Below are 21,756 nucleotides of genomic sequence, written 5' to 3'. Positions count from 1 at the left end.
ACCCCCCGCCCCCCCCCCCCCCCCCCAATACACACACACACACTGACAGTGATGTACACCAAACACTTACATATAGGCTTTGTAATTATTGCCGATTTTCTGGATGCGGATGTCGTATTTGGAGTCTATGAATGGCTCACTGGTCACGTAAGTCTTTGCCATGGCTACGATACTGGCCATATCCTGGAAGTCATATTGATTATCCACCTTAACCTGGGGAAAAAGAGAAGATGATAAGATTTGATTGATAGGTAACCTATAAATAATGGCAGAGATTCAGACTAACAACAGTATTAGACCTAAAAAGGGGGTACAAGTTCACTGACAATCGAGATGTGATTTGCCAGGACTGGAATCAGGGGACACCTCTGCAATGGGGCAACATAGACAGCAATACCTCTCCCCAACTCACAATCACACTTCTGTGTTGTGTATTAGAGCCCCAATCACACAAAAGTGAAGTTTAGAAGTATTTACTTATGCAAAGAAAACCTACACCATCCATTAGTTTTAAGAATATATCCCTGTTCTCTAACTTTTGTATGGCAGTCGCTCCAAATGGATCTATTATTGGTCCTTGAACTTCTGGTGGGGGACAATGGGGAGCACACACTGTATTGGTCCCATTCACGTCATCAGTGTTTTTTTGTCCCTTATCCTTCTGGTAGTACTGTGCATGTGTGCCCTGTCCCAGGCCTGCCCATGTTAGCTTTAATAGTACCTCTTCCTCCTTTGATTCACATCTATCCATTGTGATAGTATGCAGTAAATAACCTACTCATGGCAATTCGCATGCACGTCCCCATCCCAGGCCTGCCCAAATCCGCTTTATCCTCTACTTCTCTTCCCCAAGAACAAGGTGCATGTGCACCCATCACAGGCTAAGTAAGTAACTATGGCTCCATAGGGCCCTGCAAAGCAGTGCAGCCACCCTTAAGATGGTAATGGAGTACAGAGAACGGAGTACAGAAAAAAAGTGACAAGCTGCATATAGAAAGCAAAAAGCAAGCATGGTGAGCCCTGTCATATGCTACTATATATCACATTTCCCATTGAGGGTTTAATAAAGCAATGCACCTGAAAATGCTATTAAAGTCTAAAGATATTTTAAGCTATTTCTAATGATCATGAAATCACTTACAATGGATGCTGATGTTTAAAAATGTTAGTTTCCTGCATAATCAGCTGGTCCACTGAGCACTGTCCCTGATATCCTGTTTTAAGGCAGCTCCTATCCCTTGCAGGGTCCTATGGAGTCACCCTTGTGTGTGCTAGTAAGCTAAGTGTGTCTCTACAAACCACAAAGGCACAGCAATGCAAGTCACTCCTCTCTGCTTCTCCTCCCTCCCTTCTTCAAGGTAGTAGATGGACAGCTACTGGAGACTGCTCTGTCCCTTGTGATCTTGTACTGGACAGGAAGTCCAGGGAGGCCGAGCTGAGAGAGGAGCTATTTGGAAACATGATGACTGTAAGTTCTTGGGCAAAATGTAAAGAAATACTTTGCTGGGCAATGCATATTAGTTTGATCTGGATTCATTATTGAGAGTTTAATACTACTTTAACGTATAATAAAGTAAAACATGTTGTGAATGGGCCCCTAATAAAAGCTGCATGTTTAAAACAACTAAAAACAACTTTTGAAATGACATTAACATGTACAGCTTGTAGGACATTCTCGTGATTGGGATATACTGTATCTACAATAGCCCAGCCAAGGCCGACCTCTGACTTATCATTGATATAAAAAATGAAATCTTAACATAAATCAGCCATTAAAGTCACACAGGAAATAATTTCCCCGATATCCATTTCCCAGCTGCAAACACAACAGAGTCCATTAGCTTTATCAGATGAGACAAATGTCAGCGGATACACTGGGAATTCATTGAAATGGTAAATATGTTTTTATTTGCAGTTCCCACAGTGCTCCCACCCATGCACGGTCACAAAAATAGAGTGGTTATATTGTCCGTCCACGTGCTCCGCATTCCTTCAGATGTAGTGAGTCATCTGTAATACTTGCCGTACAAAACATGTGCAACTTGGACGGAACTGAAATGAATATTATGTGGCCGCTTAGATAGTAGCGCTGTACTTCGTACTTTACTGAGTGATATCATATAATAGGGTCAGACGGAGCCACATCTAGAATCATTACGGAAATCATTAAAGCCAGTCACCAAGTCAGCAGGGTCTAAAGCAGAACTCCAGACAAAAAAATAACAAAAAGAATGGACAGCCCAGCTAAAAAATAAAATAAATCCAATATTCAGCTTCCAGATATAAATGATGTGGCTGCTGTGGTCAATGAGATCCATGTCATGTGGTCCAGTATGGGGAGGTTTTGGGAGGGGCCCTTGCTGATGAATCCTTTAGGGCAAGTTCACACTGGAGGGAATTTATCAAAACTGGAGCAGACAAAATCTGGAGCAGATGCCCATGGCAACCAATCAGCTTCTCTGTTTCATTTTAAGAGCTTAACTGAACAAACTGAAGAGAGAAGGCGATTACTATGGGCAACTCCTCCAGATTCTGTCTGCTCCAGTTTTGATAAATTCCCCTCACAGTGTTTTACCACAATGGGTCAATGCAGTTCAATTGTTTTCTATGTGCGCTGTTCACATCACAATGCACATTGGGTCTAAAATAAGTTTTGCAATGAAACGGAAGGTATGTAGGTAAGGTAATGAAGGTAAGGTATGTAATTAAATGGAAGGTATGTAGGTAAGGTAATGAAGGTAAAGTAATGAAGGTCAGGTATGTAGGTAAGGTAATGAAGGTCAGGTATGTTGGCAAGGTAATGAAGGTCAGGTATGTAATGAAATGGGAGGTATGTAGGTAAGGTAAGGAAGGTAAGGTAATGAATGTAAGGTATGTAGGTAAGGTAATGAAGGTAAGGTATGTAATGAAATGGAAGATATGTAGGTAAGGTAAGGAAGGTAAGGTAATGAAGGTAAGGTATGTAGGTAAGGTAATGAAGGTCAGGTATGTTGGTAAGGTAATGAAGGTCAGGTATGTAATGAAATGGGAGGTATGTAGGTAAGGTAAGGAAGGTCAGGTATGTAATTAAATGGGAGGTATGTAGGTAAGGTAAGGAAGGTAAGGCAATGAAGGTAAGGTATGTTGGTAAGGTAATGAAGGCCAGGTATGTAATGAAATGGGAGGTATGTAGGTAAGGTAAGGAAGGTAAGGTAATGAAGGTAAGGTAATGAAGGTAACATATGTAATGAAGGTCAGGTATGTAGGTAAGGTAAGGAAGGTAAGGTATGTAATAAAATGGAAACAAAATGGAAAGGTTTTATTTAAGAATGTCAATAGCACGTTGATGAGACAGAAAAGGAGGAACCAGGAAAGGCATAATGAAGACTAAACTTCAGCTTTAAGAGTAAGATTTCTGTAGGAGAGCCGTACTTTATTTGAATGCTTGGCATATTTCTCTTCCCCCGTCTTGTCTCATGACAGAACTTTTGGAGGACTAGGATCTTATTCTAAGCATTTTATGCTCCTCCACTAATGTGCGGTATCACAGGTTGTATACACACAGCAGCCTGATAGGGATTTTATAGCAGGAGGTGATTATATATGAAAAAACTGCAGATCCCGAGGGAAAAAGTCTTCTTCTTTAAAGTGGTTACTGTAAGAAAAACATGCAGCCCTGGAGCCTGTGGCCATAGCAGTCTGTACTATTCAACCTTTTGTATGTTGCTTCATTTTACAGAATTGCCCCATAAAATAACTGTACGTGAGGCTTTGCAGGGCTGCAGACCTGTTAGATCAGACTTCCCCTGACTTAGCCATTTCTTCAAGCGAAACCCAAATACTATAGCGACAACATTTTTTGGGAGAATGAATGTAGAGTAGAGAGCAACGAGAGACAGCCAGGAGAGAGAGAGCGTGGAGAGAAAGTGAGGTGAGACAGCCAGGGAAGAGCAAGGAGAGTCAGCCAGGAGAGAGAGCGTGGAGAGACAGTCAGGAGAGAAACCCGAGCACTCCAGTGACAACTTTGTTTGGGAGAATATAGAGGAGAGAGCGAGGAGAGACAGCCAGGAGAGAAAGCGAGGAGAGACAGTCAGGAGAGAGAGTGAGGAGAGATAGTCAGGAGAGAAAGGGAGGTGAGACAGCCAGGGAAGAGCAAGGAGAGACAGCCAGGAGAGAGAGCGTGGAGAGACAGTCAGGAGAGAAGCCAGAGCACTCCAGTGCACCCTACCTGGATGGCATTTAGCTTCCTAAAGCGCCATATATTATATACAATTACCATTTTATCTTTATTGTGGCCCAGTACTGGAGATCTACTGCAGCCTCTTTGTAGCCACTTTCGGGCATCATGCAAACCAGTGATGGCAACTTTGTAAAGATGTATGTAAACCCTAACAATGAACTCCTCTTATTTGCTGCTTTTTGGTCTGTTAGATATACCACAGGACAGAAGCAGGTAAGCACCATCCACAAAGTCTGCTAAGTCCTTGTAGTGTGTATATTTAACCTGGAGAGGATCATTTTTTTGGCAGTCAGGTGCGCGATGCAACAGACACAACGCAGGCGGCGAACTCGACTTTCATGTAAAGTTTGTTTTAATGGCGAGGACTCCAGTTATTTTACCGCTATCTACCAGTCTGATTATCTAAACAGACACAGCTGGGAAAACACAGGACAGGGAGCAATGGAATTGTTTTCCTGCGTGTAGGAGTACCCAGCGATGACATCACTGGGCCGCTCAGACAAGCGATCAGTTATTCGAAGGATGACAAAGGAAGCCGAGGTTAGGACATCAGAGTCATTATCATCCTTCTGTTCCCGTTATGAAAATATTTATCTCGGTGCTGATCTGTCTGTGGAACTTTGGGCCAAGAAAAGCACAGCACAAGGCATTAGTCAAGTGGAAAAATACTCAGCTCTAGTAGAAATTAGGCACGCAGTATTCGGGAGACCGGGGGGGCGGCCGTAACCGGAATTTGCGTCACCGACCTTTGGAGACAGACCGCACTCCAAAAAGTTCCTTGCCCCTGTTTTGGTTCATTATCTGTTGGCTCGGTCTCGTGTCTCTTAAATCAAAATGGGTTTCATAGAATATCCACTCTACCCTTTCCGTATAATATGAGCTAGATACGCCATATATGGACGGCTAAAACTTTATTATTTGGGTAAATAATTGGCCAATTATTTATTGCTGTGTCTCTCCCCCACTCTCAATTAGAGAGTCACCCTCTCTAATTGTCTAAAAATTTGGGAACAGAAAGTGAGAGGAAATTTTCCATTGGGGACACACCCATTGACGGAGGCAAAACCCACGTCAGCAGCACCTGTGGCCCTATTGGGAAGATATACCTTCACTTCCTGTCCGATAGTCACAATAGGAAGTGACAGGCAATCCCTCCAAACAGAGTGAAAATCCCTGGTGGTCAGTAGAATCACCAGAACTAGTCTCCCCATTGCTGCTCAGGTGACAACCCAACGTTTGGGATTTTTCAGTGATAACTGTCACCAGGACAAATAGAGAGAGTGAATCTCCCTAAGGCTGGGCACACACCTTACAACCATCGCAAGACTTTTGTCTTGTGATGGTTGTAAGGTACTTAAAAAAACGTACGATCTGCCTATCTTACATAGGCAGATTGTACTTGCGATGATCGCAAGCCATGCCCCCTGAGGGGCGGGCTTCCGATGACCGCAATGCCGAACGGGCAGTGTGCGCTTGTGCACACCGGCCCGTCCGGCTTTTATCTCACGAACATGCTACACACCCGCCGAACATCGTACGATGCTTGGCGGGTTTTGAAACATGTTCGTAAGTTTAAAGTCGTGCGACCTTACAGTAGTAGAGGTCGCACGGCTTCCACACACCTTACGATAATCGTACGATCGCGGGATTTCCCGCGATTATCGTACGATTATCGTAAGGTGTGTGGGGACCTTTACGGAGACACATCCAGCAATAAAAACCTGACAGGTGTTGTAATCCTTCTCTACTCTATCCAAAATTATTTTTTTTTTTAAAGTTCTACCTGCGGCCCCTGATATCACCAATGGGCCATACGTCATATTCAGTGAATGTAATGCCATACTTCCCAACTTTCTGAAATGGGGATGAAAAAGAGGGACACCTTGCAGCACAATGTATTTAGGCAATGGACGCACCCCCAATTATGGTGATGTATGGCGAGATATAAGAGGTAGGGATGGACAGCACAGAAAAAAAAATCATGTGCATGTACGTGGGGGCGGGCGACCTTAAAATGGTTGTTTTGCATTGTTTAAAAATCTTTTTATATATAAAACTTTTAATTTTTTTTACACTTATCTTTATTGCACTCACATAGGAGGCTAACAAGCCGCCTATGTAATAGCAAATATGATGTGACAGGCCCTCTTTATGGAGACATCAGAGGTCTCTCAGACACCTAATGTCACCTAGGGACCCCAGAGAAGCTAATGAAGCAGAGATCCGCTTCACCAGTTTCTTCTCCTGGCTCTAAGAGCCGGAGAATGTGCACATTGACACTGGGAGTGATGTAATACACATCACTTCCAGGTCCAGTGATCGGAGGAGAGATCAGTGGCTAGAAGCTTGCTGATCTCCCTCCGATCAATGTGGGGACACCGCCGTGCCGTTGCCAGGCCCACATGGGGGACAGCGGAGCCTGGTATAGCCGGGGGGGGGGCGAGCACATTCTACTGCATCATACAAGTGATCTGGCGGCTGTGTAGCTGCCGGTTCACTTGTATCTAAGCAGCCATCGCTGGCTGTTTAAAATGATACTAAGAGTAGCAGCCGTGCTCTTGGTATAACTACTTCAGGACAGGACTTTTTTTATGGTAGTGAAGTAGTTAAAGAAATTAATCACACTATTGAACTACTAGAAGCCAGTCTAAAAAATATTTTTCCTGCTCTGTCTGCAGATGCCCTGAGAGCCCGCACAATAAGTGCCAATGGGTCACATATAGCCCCTGGGCCGCAGATTGAATACAAGGGCCTTGGATGTACTTTATCAAGGTGCCTTACCTAACTCAGAAGAGTTGTATGGACATTCATTATAGGGACCCATACTGATTGCAAGAACCTCCAAATGCCATATTGTAACTCCCCTATCCTACGTGTTGAAATTATGTCTGAAATCAGAACACTAACTCAGCCTACAGAACATGCTTTTTGAATGAACCTGCCACAGATTGTCTGGAAAGCTTATTAAGAAAATTTATAATTGTATTTAATAACACAAGCAGTGCAGTGTACGGCCATGAGTCTACTCTACCAGCTGCAATTACTCAGCCGCACTGATGTGTCATTGTGAATTTTCACAAAATCGCCATTGTATCCCCCAAAGACAGGCCTGAGAAGATGGTGGCTTCACCCCCATTTCCCATAAATAAATAGGGGAAAGCAAAGGTCATGTAGATTATGATTAATTGCATATATCATATATAGTATGACCGGGGACACTGTAGCACACCAGCTGTTGAAGAATTTGAAATTCAAAGCCCAACTCTAGGAAAGTAATAAAATAAGCCCCCGGTCTCCCTCTGCATCCCCATTAATGTGTTTAAACCATCTATTAACTTCCTGCCTTTTCTTTGCAATATGTATTTCTCAGAGTCTGTGATGTCATCACGGGGTGTGTTCAGATCCCACATTTGCATGCATCAGAGGGAGGACTAGTCAGGGGGCCCTATGTGCTCTCCAGCTGATGAATGCATGCCATGTCAAGCACAAGAGCTCTGAAGGGAGGAATAGTGTTAGCAGGCTTGTGGTTGGGGCTGGCAGCCGCTGATTGGGTAATGATATAGAGGGGCAAGTGTTACTGAAGGGGAGTGCCTGCACTGTTATAGCCAGGGCAATACCAATAATAAGGCGGCCTGAGACTGCTGGCTCAGGCGGCATCTCTTCGAGTCTCTCAGGGGTGTGGCATGCAGAGCAGCGTGGCCACTCTGCCAAGAAATGTTTGCAGTGTGCCTGCCGCCCCCTTTCCGCCCAGAGCGTCCCAGGTTGCTAAGAGCTGGGCAGGGAAATGTGTAAAGTCCATACATATCTCCCTGCTCAACTCTTAGCAACTCGGGACACTCTGGCTGGCATCCCGCCCAGCTCCTGGCAACCAGTGATGTCATTGATTGCCAGGAGTTGGGTGGGATGCCAAGCCAGATGGGGAGGGCAGCGTCAATTAACCACGATAACCCACCACCCCACACACTAAGCCACCTCAGGCGGCAAAAAGGTTAAGGACGACACTGAATACAACTATGTTGCAGTGGGACTGCGGTGTTAGGGCCCAGTCGCACCATATCCACAGTTCGAGCCCGGAACGCACTGGATCACATAGATAAGGCCGGTTTATGTTCTGCGGCGGGAGGATTTATGTCAATGGCACTGCAGACACGCCCACCAACTGCAGTGCAATCATCTGCAGAACAGGTACAGGAATGCTCTCCGTTCTAATGCAGTGCGATCGGAAAAAATAGTGCATGCGGCATTTTTTCCCCCTCCTGCCCCAGAACGCAGTCGGCCTGAACTATGTGATCCAGCGCATTCTGGGCTTGAACCGGCCTATAGTTCTTAATTAATGATTCCAGCATTCGTTAGGATTTTCGGTGAGATAGATGTAAGTCGAGACAGTACATCATATTCTCTGCTAAATGTATCAAACTATACACTGTTTTTTTTTATTCTGCTCTGCTGAAGCCAGCGGTGAAAACTTAAACTATCTCCTGAACACCTGGCCTAGTAGCCCGTCCGTGTCACACTAATGGTTACATGTTGTTTCGCTCAGGTTGGGGAATTTGAGATAGATCTCTCAAGGTGTTGGGAAAATGCGTAAAAATTAAATCTGCTACGTCATTTATGAATTACCAGGGGCAAAATGTACTAATCCTACAGCTGTAATGTTCCCTTGCAGCGAGGACAATTTAATCCGCAGCCTCAACTGATGGAGACATCATGTTCCCTCACTGGTAGAACAAAACATTTCCTGTGTGTTACTGGTGAAAGAGACAGACCACAGGGAATTCAGGAGTTCTTGGTGTCTATCCCGCATATATAATGCCTCATAAATCTGTCGGTTTGTTTTCCAGAAATGTATTGTTTGCAGCTTTGCATTATTAAGAGTTGGCAAGTCGTCACTATGAATTAAGGTGAACGTGATTGTTAAGGTTCGGTCCAGTTGGGTAGGACAAGTTGCTGCTGGGTAGCTATCCAGAGGTGCTACTCCATGTACTCAACAGGAAAACCGTTAAAGGAGAACTATGAGGCGGATGCTTTTCACTCACCTCATAGTTCTAGCCGACCTGTGACAATGAGACTGTCACAGGTCGGCTCAGTAGATCGGGAGGTGATCGAACATATACCGGCGTTCGCTCACCTCTTGATCCTGTCACGACTCTCTGCCGTGACAGGGGAGGGGCTGGATTCCCCCCTCCCCGCTCCGATCTGCCAGTGCTGACTGGCGGATTTGACGGGGGAGTGTACAGCTGGCTCTGCCTCTAGATACAGTTGGCTCTAGTGTACAGCTGGCTCTGCCTCTGCGGCGTCTCAGTATACCGCGAGCTACAGCTCGCGGTATACTGAGCCTAGGGTGACGGGAGGACGCTAGTTTGTGTCCTCCCGTTACCCTAAGGAGAACTATTGGGAAAAGCCTTAACCCCATAGTTCTCCTTTAATGCTTACCAGAGGATAGCAACAGCAGGTTGTAAAGACAAACCCACCAGTGGCTCAATACTTCAACTTTATCAGAAGTCATGTCTTTCCAACTTTTCTATTTCAGTCAACAGTCATTTAATTTCCTTAGATAGGGAAATCATTTCCTGCTTTAATCTAATTATTATTAGTTTTATTATTATTACAGCACTGGGATTGATCATGTCATTATAGAAGGCAGGGGCCATACATTTCTCCCCGCCCCGCTCTACTGTCTTGAAGAAAGGATACCAACATTCAAATCTATACAATATGATGTAAACAACATTAGCGTGCCTCTTACCTTGCCCATTCCAGCATGAGCGTGGCCCATTTTCACCACCACTGGAAAATTTGGTGTCGTCAGCTGTAAAGAAACACAAGAAAGTCACAATTCAGTCAGCTAATTCAGTGATCAATAATGCAGATCAATCAGTACTTTACCATTATTACATTTCTGACATGTCACAGCAACAGTATATTATCCCAAAAAATTGCCCTTCAGGTAAGCAGAGCAGTTACAGACCGGAGCAAAATGTATTCCAATGGTATTTTTTCTCCAGTTCACATCGCAGTGTTCCGTTCCAGAGCAGGTAAAAAAACTGCAGGAGGCCCTATTTTACCTGCTCTGGAACGCATCAAAAATGCATGCAAACACCCTGGAACGCACTGAAAGCCCGTTTTAAACAAAACACATCAAAAACGCGGCAAAAACCACTGTGCAGAAACTCATGCAGATCTGCTCTGCATTTGGTGTGAACAAGGCCTTAGACAACTGCACAAAAAAATAACAATTGACCCTGCCAGAAGTCTAGCACGTGGTGCTCTTAGACTGTTTTTAGTTAGCATTTTTGCTAGCTCTCTCTGTGGACTACAGAACACCAACCTCCTATGTTAAGAGGAGATGGGTTTTCTTTAACCCTAGTATGCTTCCTGTCGTAGGGTGACAACACTGCTCCTCCATAGATTTTATCAGAGATGGAACATATTGGGTTGTAGTTGCACGATCCATGAGGATTCTTACAGTGGCTTGTAAGGTGATAGTTGAATAGCTTTATCAACATCCCAAGCCTACAAGATCTTGTCAGGGATTTGTCGGCAGGTAGATGTTAGTTATATCAGAGAACCCTAATCAATAAAATAAAGAAGCAGCAGCTTGAATCTGTGTAATCAAATACCGGTAAGTAAAAAAAATGTGGAAAAAAGCCGTATAAAACTACTCATTGAACTATAATAATGGAACAGTTAATGATGAATATATATACCTCCTTCAATCAATAATCCATATATAAATATAAAATCTCAATAGCAAAAAAATATAAATATATAAAATAAATAAGACTTTACACATATAATAATGTATACAGAAAAAAAGTGCCCAGTGCAAGGGTATCTCATCTAAATGATGAACCCCCAAATACTAATATATAATGTGTGAAAGCTTTCCCAGTAAAGTGCAAACAATGAAAAAGTGCTCACTTTGGACGTTTTTTCTTTAGCACTTTTTTTACTGTTTGCAGTGTCACCACTTTCTATGGTGCAGGCGAGCCAGCCACCAGTATCAGGGAAAGAATAATGCATGACACTAATCCAGGGATAGCTGCATCCAGGACCTCCATTAGCATTCAGAAGAGGACAAAAGTCCACCTCTGTCCAGACCTGCTCCACCTCCTTGCCTCTGCCATGTTGCCGCATCCACATTGACGCTGATGTGAAGGCGGATCAGATGACTCTGATGTGAGGGTGGGGTTCCTGATGTGAAGAAGGGCTATGGATGTAAAAGGGGGGCTTCTGATGTGAAGGGGGCTCCTGATGGAAAAGGGAGCATATGATATGAAAGGGTGAGAGTTTGATGTGCAGGGGTGAACTTGTCTTCTTTTTTTTTTGCGTGGGATCCCGCCTTAAAATCCATGCCAGACCCCTATCTAGGTTAAAGATCTAGTATAGACTTTGGTGGGAACCACATGTCATATTTTAAACTTACATTTTTTACGTTTTAGACTGGGGTTCCCTGAGATTATTCATCATTTTAAAGGGTACTATGACTGAAAACATTTTGAGAAACGCTGTTCTAGATTGTAAACATTTGGCCATACTTCTGTACATTGAATCATGAACATATTGTGATATTACCATCTTTTCTACAAGCAATATGGTCATCTCACTTCTATATTTTAATAAGCTGGTTGGATAAGCTTCATAAAGTCTTCATCATTACAGAACAAGTCTAGCTGAATACAACTAACTTACACATTACTACTACTATGCCAGGACCTGGATGAATGAGAAACTTCACAGACAACTCCTTCAATTTTAGGTCATTCCAATAGCTTTTTGTAGAAGTCAGCTTGCCAAACAGAACCTAAATATTATCCTTCAAAAGGACACAGCTAAAAGTTTAGAATATATAGTGATGTTGCACACAGCTCTCTCATAAATGCTGTTATTGTAAACATGTGTTCCTGCTGTACGATGACCCTCTCTCCGTACACATCCTGACTCCCCAGGTCGATTTGCCAGGTTGTTAAAGACACCGTTATGTTTTTATGGTGATCGGACAGCTCCAGCCATAAAAGTTGGAGAGTTACATAGTGGAAAATTAAATTTTTGTTGGCATGTACGTTTTCCCAAGCTTGTATACATACTTGTCACTTAGTGCAGAAATGACGTCATGTTATTTATTATTCGTTCCATGTATTGTTTTACATTCTTGTAAGATTTACTCTCCGAAACGGCAAGAGACGTCTCCACTCCCTGCCTTTATCAGCAGCTGTGATTTTACTCCTCATTAGAATCTTCATATTCTGGAGAACTAAGTTCAACCGAAGCAAAAGCTATTATTTTTACTTTCGGATAGAGTGGAGAGGGATTATAGCACCTATCAGGTTTTTATTGTAGCATGTGTCCCCGTTAGGAAGATTCACCCACTCCTGAAAGTGAGAGAAACTGACAAATTGTGGGCTGTCCCCAGAACAGTAATTGAGGGGAAATCTTCCAATGGTAATACTAGTTCTGGTGATTCTGCTGACCATCAGGGATTTCCTTCTCTTTGGAGGGATTTTTCCTCACCTGCAGTGCCCATCATGAGGTGCTCCCACCATCCATGCACTGAGATCCTGGGTCTACACAACTGCTGTGCCTATTATGAGGAAACCACACTAACCCAGCACTAATTTCCTGGGTCTACACACCTGCTGTTTACATTATGAGAAACTCACTATCACTGCACTCATTTACTGGGTCTACACACCTGCTGCGTACATTATGCATTATACTTTAAAGAGATAAAAACATAAGGAAAAGGGCATGTATTGCAAATATGTACAGCGTATGTTGTTTGTTTGTTTTTTAATTTGCCTTCACATAAGATTTAAGTTAAATAAAGTTAATGATCTGTTAGTATAAGTGCAGGCATCTTAACTGAAACAAACCTAGCAGAGTACGTTGGGAGTCTTGAAACAGACACCCTATTATTCCAATTCTGAAATCGGGAACTGAAGGTGACCGAAGGCCCATCTCCTTCTGCCTCCCAGATCTTACTATTAAAAACACCTAAATTATAAACCGATAGTCCGTGTGCAATGAGGGAAGAAAGGCAGATCTCTACTTTAGTTCCTGAAGGCAGTATTTTAATAATAAAGTCCCTAGGTTATGAGGTCCCTGGTCTTCTCTCCCAGGTATGTACCTCCACTTCATTGTTGCAAGTCATTTATACACTTTAAACTAACAAGAGTAACTTTATCAAGGATGATAATAAACTAATTACCATAGATAGAGTGCTTTCGAGTCTGTATATGAAATTTAATAACCAAAATACGGTACAACAAACAAGCAAAAGTCTGAGAGCTACATAAAAATGACTTCCACATTAACTTTACAATAACAACTAAATATATACTCCACGGGGCGTGACTAGACGCGGCATTTGATCGGAAGTTCCGCTGAGGGCTCCAGCGTGTCATCCTCTGACTGGCTTCGGCACGTGTGTGCTGTTCGGTTTCTGGACTAAGGCTGGCGACCTTTCAAGGGAAGTAAACCTTACTGCTGCTGATTGATCGTGAATGAGAGGATGAAGAAAAACGGGAAAAAAATATATATATCTATACTTCACAGTTCCCTATATTTCACCTGTAACACTGATTCCCAAACACTGCATCGAAAAGTGTATCGAAAGTCAAAACTTCTTGTTTTTGTATAGATTAGGGAATGGTTAAAACCATTGCTAGAAGAACGTTCTTTAGCACCCAAGGTGGAAGGGCCAAATTGCTCCCCCACCCTTCATGAGCTGCAAATTTTTTTCAGCAACATAGGTTACAGGTCCTGCCCTTTCTGTAATCCCCAGCTCCTGCTGAAGTGCTGAAGGCGGCTGCCTCTTCTGTATACTCCACGGCATAAACACTGTCATGTTTTGGGTGTTTTTTTTTTTTCTGTTTGTGTCTCATTAGAGACCTTTCCGGTCATATTCTGTCCCAGGGATACAACAGGAAGTAAAAGGTAATCCTTACAAAGTGGGTATTAATTGTCAATGGAACTGGTGTCCCCATTGAAAGACTTCCCCTCAATTCCAATTTCAGTTAAAACTTAAAAAATTGATTTTTTTTAATCATATTCTGTCCCTAGAGCAAACAAAGAGAGTAAATGTCCCCAGTGGGAGTAATACCATATGACAGGGATTTTAATCCTTCCCTACTTTATTCAAGACTAAAAGAAAAAGGTTTGGCTAGAGATAAACTCTAAGGATTCTGAGATATTATCTTAGGCCACCAATGCACCACAAGACCTTAATCCCACAAACAACTGCTAAGTGCACAGTTCTTGGCTGATCAATAAGTTAGTGGCTACAAAGAGTGTGAGAAGATGCTGCAAAATCTCTTTATCTCCATAGGGAACGCTAGTGATAGTTGACAGTTGGCACAAATGGCAACCAGCAGGCCAGGATGAAGACTGGAGCTTTTAAGAAACCATTTTGGAGTTCTTCTTTTTAGCTGGTCCCTGAACTTGTCCAGAGATCTATCACCAGAAAAATCTTAATTATTGCCAGTGACTGCACGGGCTGACCCTGCAGCTGTAGATCATACAGTGATAACGCTCCACCGGTCATTCCAAACAGCGACATTCCAAGGAGACTAATTCATGTCCTGTTTGCAGAGTAACACTTCTCCCACTCGTTGTTCAGTCCATGAAATCCAGAGAATATTCTATCCCCGAGCCTAATGAGGAACATCGGTCATATGGAGTTGGTTAAACCCACTAAACAAAGGAAAATTAAACAATGGGTGTCAAGAAAACATCAAACTTTTCTTCTTTTTGTTGTTGTTGTTTCTCTGAAAGTGAACGTTGAAGTCATCTTTTCTGAACCATAAAAAAGTGAGACCAGTTTTTGGGACTAATTATACGAATAGATTAAAAACATTCTTTGCAGATGTAAGATAAAAGTTCATCCCCTCCAGACTTGGAAGAGATTAGATCTGTTTATTCAAAGTCATCCATATATTCGAGATAGAAAGATTCAGATCCTGTCCAATGCACATTAGAAATAGTGCACAACAATGTGAATGCTCTGTTGTGGTGCACTGCATTGCCAAAAATAGTGTAGGTGTGTTATTTCGCACATTAAAATGGGCTGACTCAACGCAACACATGTCAACTCATGAAAACATATCCACATTCATTTTTCCAAAGGTGTAAATAAGCAATCAAAGCCACACTGTCTTCACCCAAAAATAAAATCTTAAAAGCTGTTACCTGCAAAAGAAGAGCTATTATACTTACCTTTTTGGCGGCCTGTGTCTACAACCTTCCCTCTTTTCCAGCACTACAGCCACCATCAAACTCTTTAGCATTTGACACTTCCTAAAGTGTCCCCCATCATGCACAATGGATCCATCCTTCAACCCCTACATCACTGCTGTGTCCTGTAGTCACATAGGAGGCTAGCCACTGGAGCCACAGCATGACATTGGTGACACCAGCATCTGGCACTTCTGTAAGTGTCATACTATGAAGAGATTGGCAGAGACAGAGCTAAGGTATGGGAAACGAGCTGCTTATGAGTTGAGCATTATACTTCTGCTAAGATTCTTTTGGTCAATGACAGTGTCACTTTGACAGCTTTACAGTTAGAAATTGCGGAAAAGCTTTCTTTTAGAACAGAGTTTGTCTTTAAAGTGACACTAAACTCATAAGCTAAATCTTAAAAATGCATTCAGGTACCTTAACCATTAACAAAAATCAGTGGCGTCACAAGGGAGGTGCGGGGGGTGTGGCCCGCACCTGGGTGACACCATTGGAGGGGTGACACCAAAATGACTGACAGTCATTTTGGTGTCCCCCCCTCTAAAAAGTCAGGCACTCGGTCATGGACCGAGAGCCTGACAGTATCAGGAGAGAGGAGGGGACCCGGCAGCATACCTTATGCCGCCGGGGGGGAACGTCCCCTCCTCTCTCTGCCGGCGTCCATCACCAAGATGGCCACCGGCAGGTATCAATGGGACGGGACACCCCTGACAAAAATGTATCTTATTTGTGTATAACTCAGCTGAAGATGTTTAAATCATCTCTGAATTGGTGCCGACACCGTCCTTCCTTCTGGAGGGTGGCTATTTTTTTTCCCCATGGTCCCTGTGAGCTTGCTCCTGTGATGGGCTACAATCCTAATGCAAATTAGTAAACTAAACATGAAACAGTGTCAGCACCAATTCAGAGATGATTTCAGGATCTACAGTTGTGTGATATACAAATAAGATACATTTTTGTTAATAGTTAGGGTACTTGAATGTATTTCTAAGATTTAACTTCTACGATTAGTGTCACTTTAATCATAGTTTTTATATAAATAACATATAAAAAAAGGGAAATGCATCTTAATATGTTGCTTCCTCCACATTCTGACAATTAATAAAGCCAACTCAGATTAAATTCCACTTTTACAGAATTAGTATGCCTGATGTGAACATTTACAGTGTCACAGATGCAGGTCATCCGCCTGGCCACCAAACGCCAACACTGTCTGGAATGTCTCTGTTATTTCCAGCGAAGAGTGACACAGACATCAATGTGTCTATCACGCTGATTCCCCTCCCTCATACGCTCTCACCAGGGCAATACAGAAGTTACAGGGCGATTACATAGGAAGTATTTTTTAGAATGTTTCCCAAACAACAGGCAAAAACAGTTAGTCATGAGACATTGATTTCGGCAGGGTCAAGTGTGAAAGTGGACATCCTCTGGGTTCTGTAATCCTCACTACTTACTGAGTCGTGAGTCATAGTCCTCAAATGAGTATACAGGTCAGAAGTCCTGCATGCTTGATTTGGGTCAGTGAAAGCAGTATATGCGCTCATTTCACAAGAAAGAAAAAATCTTTAGGCGAGATACAAAGGCACGCCGGTGTTCTCTGGAATATACTCAATTTATTAATATAAAGACCTTCACATTGTTATTACCAACTCAACAAAAATGTATTTGGATATTGTAGGGCTAAACCCCAACCACCAAAACACATCCACCGTGCAATAAAAAAAACAAAAAATGCTAATAGAAACACTAGTATGTTCATAAATACCCTTATAAGTATATCATCATCATTTATAACATCCTAATACTGTTATACAGCAGGTGCTAATTCATTTGATTAACTCAATACATCAGATGCCCAAAGTACCATCTCGACCAGTCCTTTACATGACTACAGTCATGAATTAAGGTTATATATACTTTTTTCAGTCATATTTTCATTTTGAATTCAGATTATTCCTCCAGAATTTCCATAATATCCCTGAATGCCAACACTCGTCACGGGAAAAGATGATGAAGTCAGATGGTACATATATTCATTTTTAGTTCCATTGTTTTTAGGCAATATGAAATGTCAACCTGCCCACCAGAGTCTCACTGTCTACTGCCATGTTTCATCTCAATCATAGACTTCATTAAGATGTCATTTCCCAGTCAAGTCACCAGCTCTTTCTTTCTGGAAACAGACTTGACTATCCTACAGGAGGCCAAGGAACCTCAAACTTGACTGGCAAAGTGAAGGATCCTCCTGTTAGGGCACCCCAAACTCACTGATATTTAAAGTGGGACTATGGGCAAAATAAGAAAATGACACACATGATGCAGTCTGCTGCCTCTGTAACATAGTTTTATATGGGTTGGGACAAACCAAATAACACCGGGGAAGGGGGGAGGTGCTTTTTGCAATGTTTAGCTTTCATTTATCTAGGTTATGGGGAGACTCAAGTCTAGCCTAAGAACAAAGTAGGGTGGGAGGAAATCCTTTCCCTCTAAGAAGCAATGAATGCTAGGCCAGCTCACAGATCCCCCCTTGTAGTTCCTTCTAACTATGTATGTGACGAGTCTTGGTGCGAACCCAGTTCAGTGGAGTTCACCCAAGGCCCTGCAAAACTGTGACTGGCACACCCCTCCTGGGCATTTCCCACCCCTTTGTGATGTGTTGCTGTAGGGTGGGCAATGTCCCAGCAGCAAATGATAGGGCCAGAAAAGAGGGTATGTCAGTAACAGTTTTGCATGGGTGGCTTGCATGAACTCCGGGGAACTGGGTTAGCCCCAAACCCTCACACTTCATTACTTCCACCCCAGTCTGATACCATCGGCCAATGTGGTGACACCACCATCCCCACAGTTCTTCCCTGTACAGCTGCCCTTTGATAAGCCAAATTCCTTCCTTTATTCGTGTAACAACTGTCCAATTTTTCTTTTTTTGGGCTTGAAAATAAGGAAGATGAAAGTTCAGATCGTCACGAATGCGGTTTAAGAAAAAAACATGTGAAACAACAACATTAACTATTGACTCTTACACAATTCCCTAAAAGTGGGTAACCTTTAAAATTTTCCCTATGACACTGCAATATATACTTCTGCATTTGTATCTCTACAAAGAGCAAGGAGGCCCTAAACCGTCACTGTGTTGTATGAAGTTATATTTCGAGCCATAAACAAAGCTTATTGTGCTACCACCCCATTGTTCATATTATCCAATCCAATTCTGACTCAGAACTTTTGGTAAACAAGTTTGCTAAATTCATTTATGCACTGTTTTCATAGGTTGATTAATGTGGTGAATACCAATCAAATACAAGAAAAAGTTTGCTAAAAAAAGGATAAAATATGTGAAATACGTAATGTGTGAATTTATACATTTACCGTATATACTCGAGTATAAGCCGAGATTTTCAGCCCATTTTTTTGGGTGAAAAGTGCCCCCCTCGGCTTATACTCGAGTCAGCGCGCCATCTTACTTACCTCGCCGAGCGTCGCGTCACTGCTGCTCCGGTGTGCGGCGCTCCGAGCGGGGTCATCTGGCAGTCTCCGGCCACCTAAATTAGGACCCGGAGACTGCCAGATGACCCCGCTCGGAGCGCCGCACACCGGAGCAGCAGTGACGCGACGCTCGGCGAGGTAAGTAAGATGGCGCGCTGACTCGAGTATAAGCCGAGATTTTCAGCCCATTTTTTTGGGTGAAAAGTGCCCCCCTCGGCTTATACTCGAGTCAGCGCGCCATCTTACTTACCTCGCCGAGCGTCGCGTCACTGCTGCTCCGGTGTGCGGCGCTCCGAGCGGGGTCATCTGGCAGTCTCCGGCCACCTAAATTAGGACCCGGAGACTGCCAGATGACCCCGCTCGGAGCGCCGCACACCGGAGCAGCAGTGACGCGACGCTCGGCGAGGTAAGTAAGATGGCGCGCTGACTCGAGTATAAGCCGAGATTTTCAGCCCATTTTTTTGGGTGAAAAGTGCCCCCCTCGGCTTATACTCGAGTATATACGGTAATCTATTCATCTATTTATTAACAGACTGAAATGGAATACAAATGTGAAAAAAAGAGACAGGTTGATCATTTTAAACTTTTATTATTAGGCTTCTCTGTGGTAATCTGAACATAGACTGCGGTGAACGAACTCCAAACATCTCTAAAGAATCCTGATTGCTGATTGGCTGATATGCACACAACCGTCCAGCAGAGCTCAAATTAATCGGTTTATAGAATATTTTTGTGAAAATAGTACACAGAAAACAGTACAAATGTGTAACGGGTGTTGCTCTTTGGTATACACCGATCAGCCATAACATTATGACCACTGACTGGTAATTGATTGGCATTGATTTTCTCATTACAATGGCAAATGGAAATGGGTGGCCAGTGAACAATTTGTCCCTGATGTTGATGTGTTGGAGGAATAAAAAATGGGCATGTTTAAGAATTTGAGTGACTTTGACTAGAGCCAAATTGTGATGGCTAGACGACTGGGTCAGAGCAACTCCGAAACTGCGGCTCTTGTGGTATGTTCCCGGTCTGCAGTGGTCAGGCCCTACCAAAAGTGGTCCAAGGAAGGAAAACTGGTGAACCAGAGACAAGGTCATGGGCGGTCAAGGCTCATTGATTCACGTGGGGAGCAAAGGCTGGTCCATGTAGTCTGATCCAATAGATGAGCTACTGTTGCTTAAGTGGCTTGGTGCCAGATACCACATCATACCTTCAGAGGTCTAGTGGATAAACCAGCTAAAATGTGCACAGTGGGTGCCCCTGTCGAGACCCTTCCAACCAGCAGGTTGGAAAATTCTTGGCGTAATGGAGCTTGCAGCCAAATCTTTGTGGTGGGTTCCCACCACAAAGATGGTGGGAACCCCTCATAATGGCTACAGTAGGTGTGTAGACCTCGGAACTCAGCACAGGGGTGGTGGGAGCCCCTCATAATGCATAAAGTAGGTGTATAGACCTGGGAACTCAACGTGGGGAAGGTGGAGTCCCTAATAATGGGCACAGCAGGTGTACAGATCCAGGGACTCAGTGATCGGATCTCACCAATAGAGTTTCTGAGATATAGAAGAGACTGTTAGATAGTTTAACTCTCCAGCATCTAGAAAACACTGAAAAAAACAATATTGATTGGACCTTTCCATTGTTAAGGTGCATTAAAAGCATTAATTCCTATAAGTATGCTAACTCCAGAAAAAAGCAGCACATTTTTAAAAACACACCATGTAATGGAGCAGGGGGATGGGATTACTTCCACTGAAAATATTTAACATTTTTTTTCTGTGTGCAACAATTTCCAGCACTGGGGAACCGCAAAGTGTGACTGCATCCTAATGTAATTCAGTATTAATCTCACAGTCAGAAAAACTCCCATTGTTTTCATCACATTAGAAAATCATAAGACAATTTCCTATGTAATTCTAGAGCGTTTATCCATCAAAGTGTCCCGTAGCTGTCGTAGGATGTTGAGTAATCTCAGGAAGGAGGGCGATTTCTATAACGTGGGAGAAGTGAGACCTGGGCTAATTAGGGCACCTTTCTGTGTCTCCGCTCCTGTCCGCATACGAGGAAAGGTTCACACAGGAGACAATGCTCCAGGACTTTCTCAAGGAGAATAATCAGAAAGTGTCACACAGCAATTTTTAGAGCATTTCATTCAACGCTCTGGATGTTGCGGGTCATGGAGATGACTGAAGGACCTCTAGGCTCTTCCTGTTTAAATAATCTTGGTCTGCTGTTAGTCGGTTGTTAAAGAATATGTAAACCTTAACTTGATGATATTTAGGCTTAAATCCTAAAATGTACGGTTAGTTAAGTGGTGAATGAGTTATAAAGATGGGACATTACCAGGGACGTAAATTTCCGAGGAAAGGTTTTTTACTCTTTGGAATTTCCCAGGAAGTCATGAACAGTTGCTGACTTTGAGAAAGAGTTATTTTCTATTGTAGTCCAGCATATCGCTGATCATATCAACCCCCAATCAACAGTGGAGGATTGTGTACACTACTGGAAGTGATGAATATGGACAGCTATGCTGGAATAAATATAACTCCTTTTAGTCATCCAGCCCTATATTATCAAATTGGTCTTTCACCATTTGAGTCACCAAGAGGCACCACTTTTACTGTAAACCGCAACTCAGAGAATATGGAGGTCACCACTGCTGACATCTCCAGTTACCTAACTGTGTTTGGCTTCAAGCAGAACTACAGCCAAACATAAGATAAAAGTGAATAACTTACTAATAGGTAAAATAACAATGCAAGATTTTTCTTCAATATTCACCTTCAATATAGAAAGTTCCCTTGCAGACCTTT

The 21,756-nt window shown here is 43.0% G+C and overlaps 1 protein-coding gene across 1 annotated transcript in view; it reads right to left on the bottom strand.

The window, feature by feature from the left end:
* SYN3 (synapsin III) overlaps window positions 1-21,756 on the bottom strand; it is a 258,300-nt gene that overhangs the window by 22,370 nt on the left and 214,174 nt on the right. Inside the window, exons 7-8 of the mRNA XM_018560102.1 lie at window positions 9,966-10,028; window positions 71-213 (exon numbers count right to left, since the gene is read on the bottom strand). Coding sequence (XP_018415604.1) covers window positions 71-213; window positions 9,966-10,028 — 206 coding nt within the window. The remainder of the gene's footprint in view (window positions 1-70; window positions 214-9,965; window positions 10,029-21,756) is intronic.

The sequence above is a fragment of the Nanorana parkeri genome, unplaced genomic scaffold, assembly GCF_000935625.1.
Source record: "Nanorana parkeri isolate BGI_ZX_2015 unplaced genomic scaffold, ASM93562v1 scaffold432, whole genome shotgun sequence".
Lineage (NCBI taxonomy): Eukaryota > Metazoa > Chordata > Amphibia > Anura > Dicroglossidae > Nanorana > Nanorana parkeri.
This window is presented reverse-complemented; position numbering and strand designations above follow the sequence as displayed.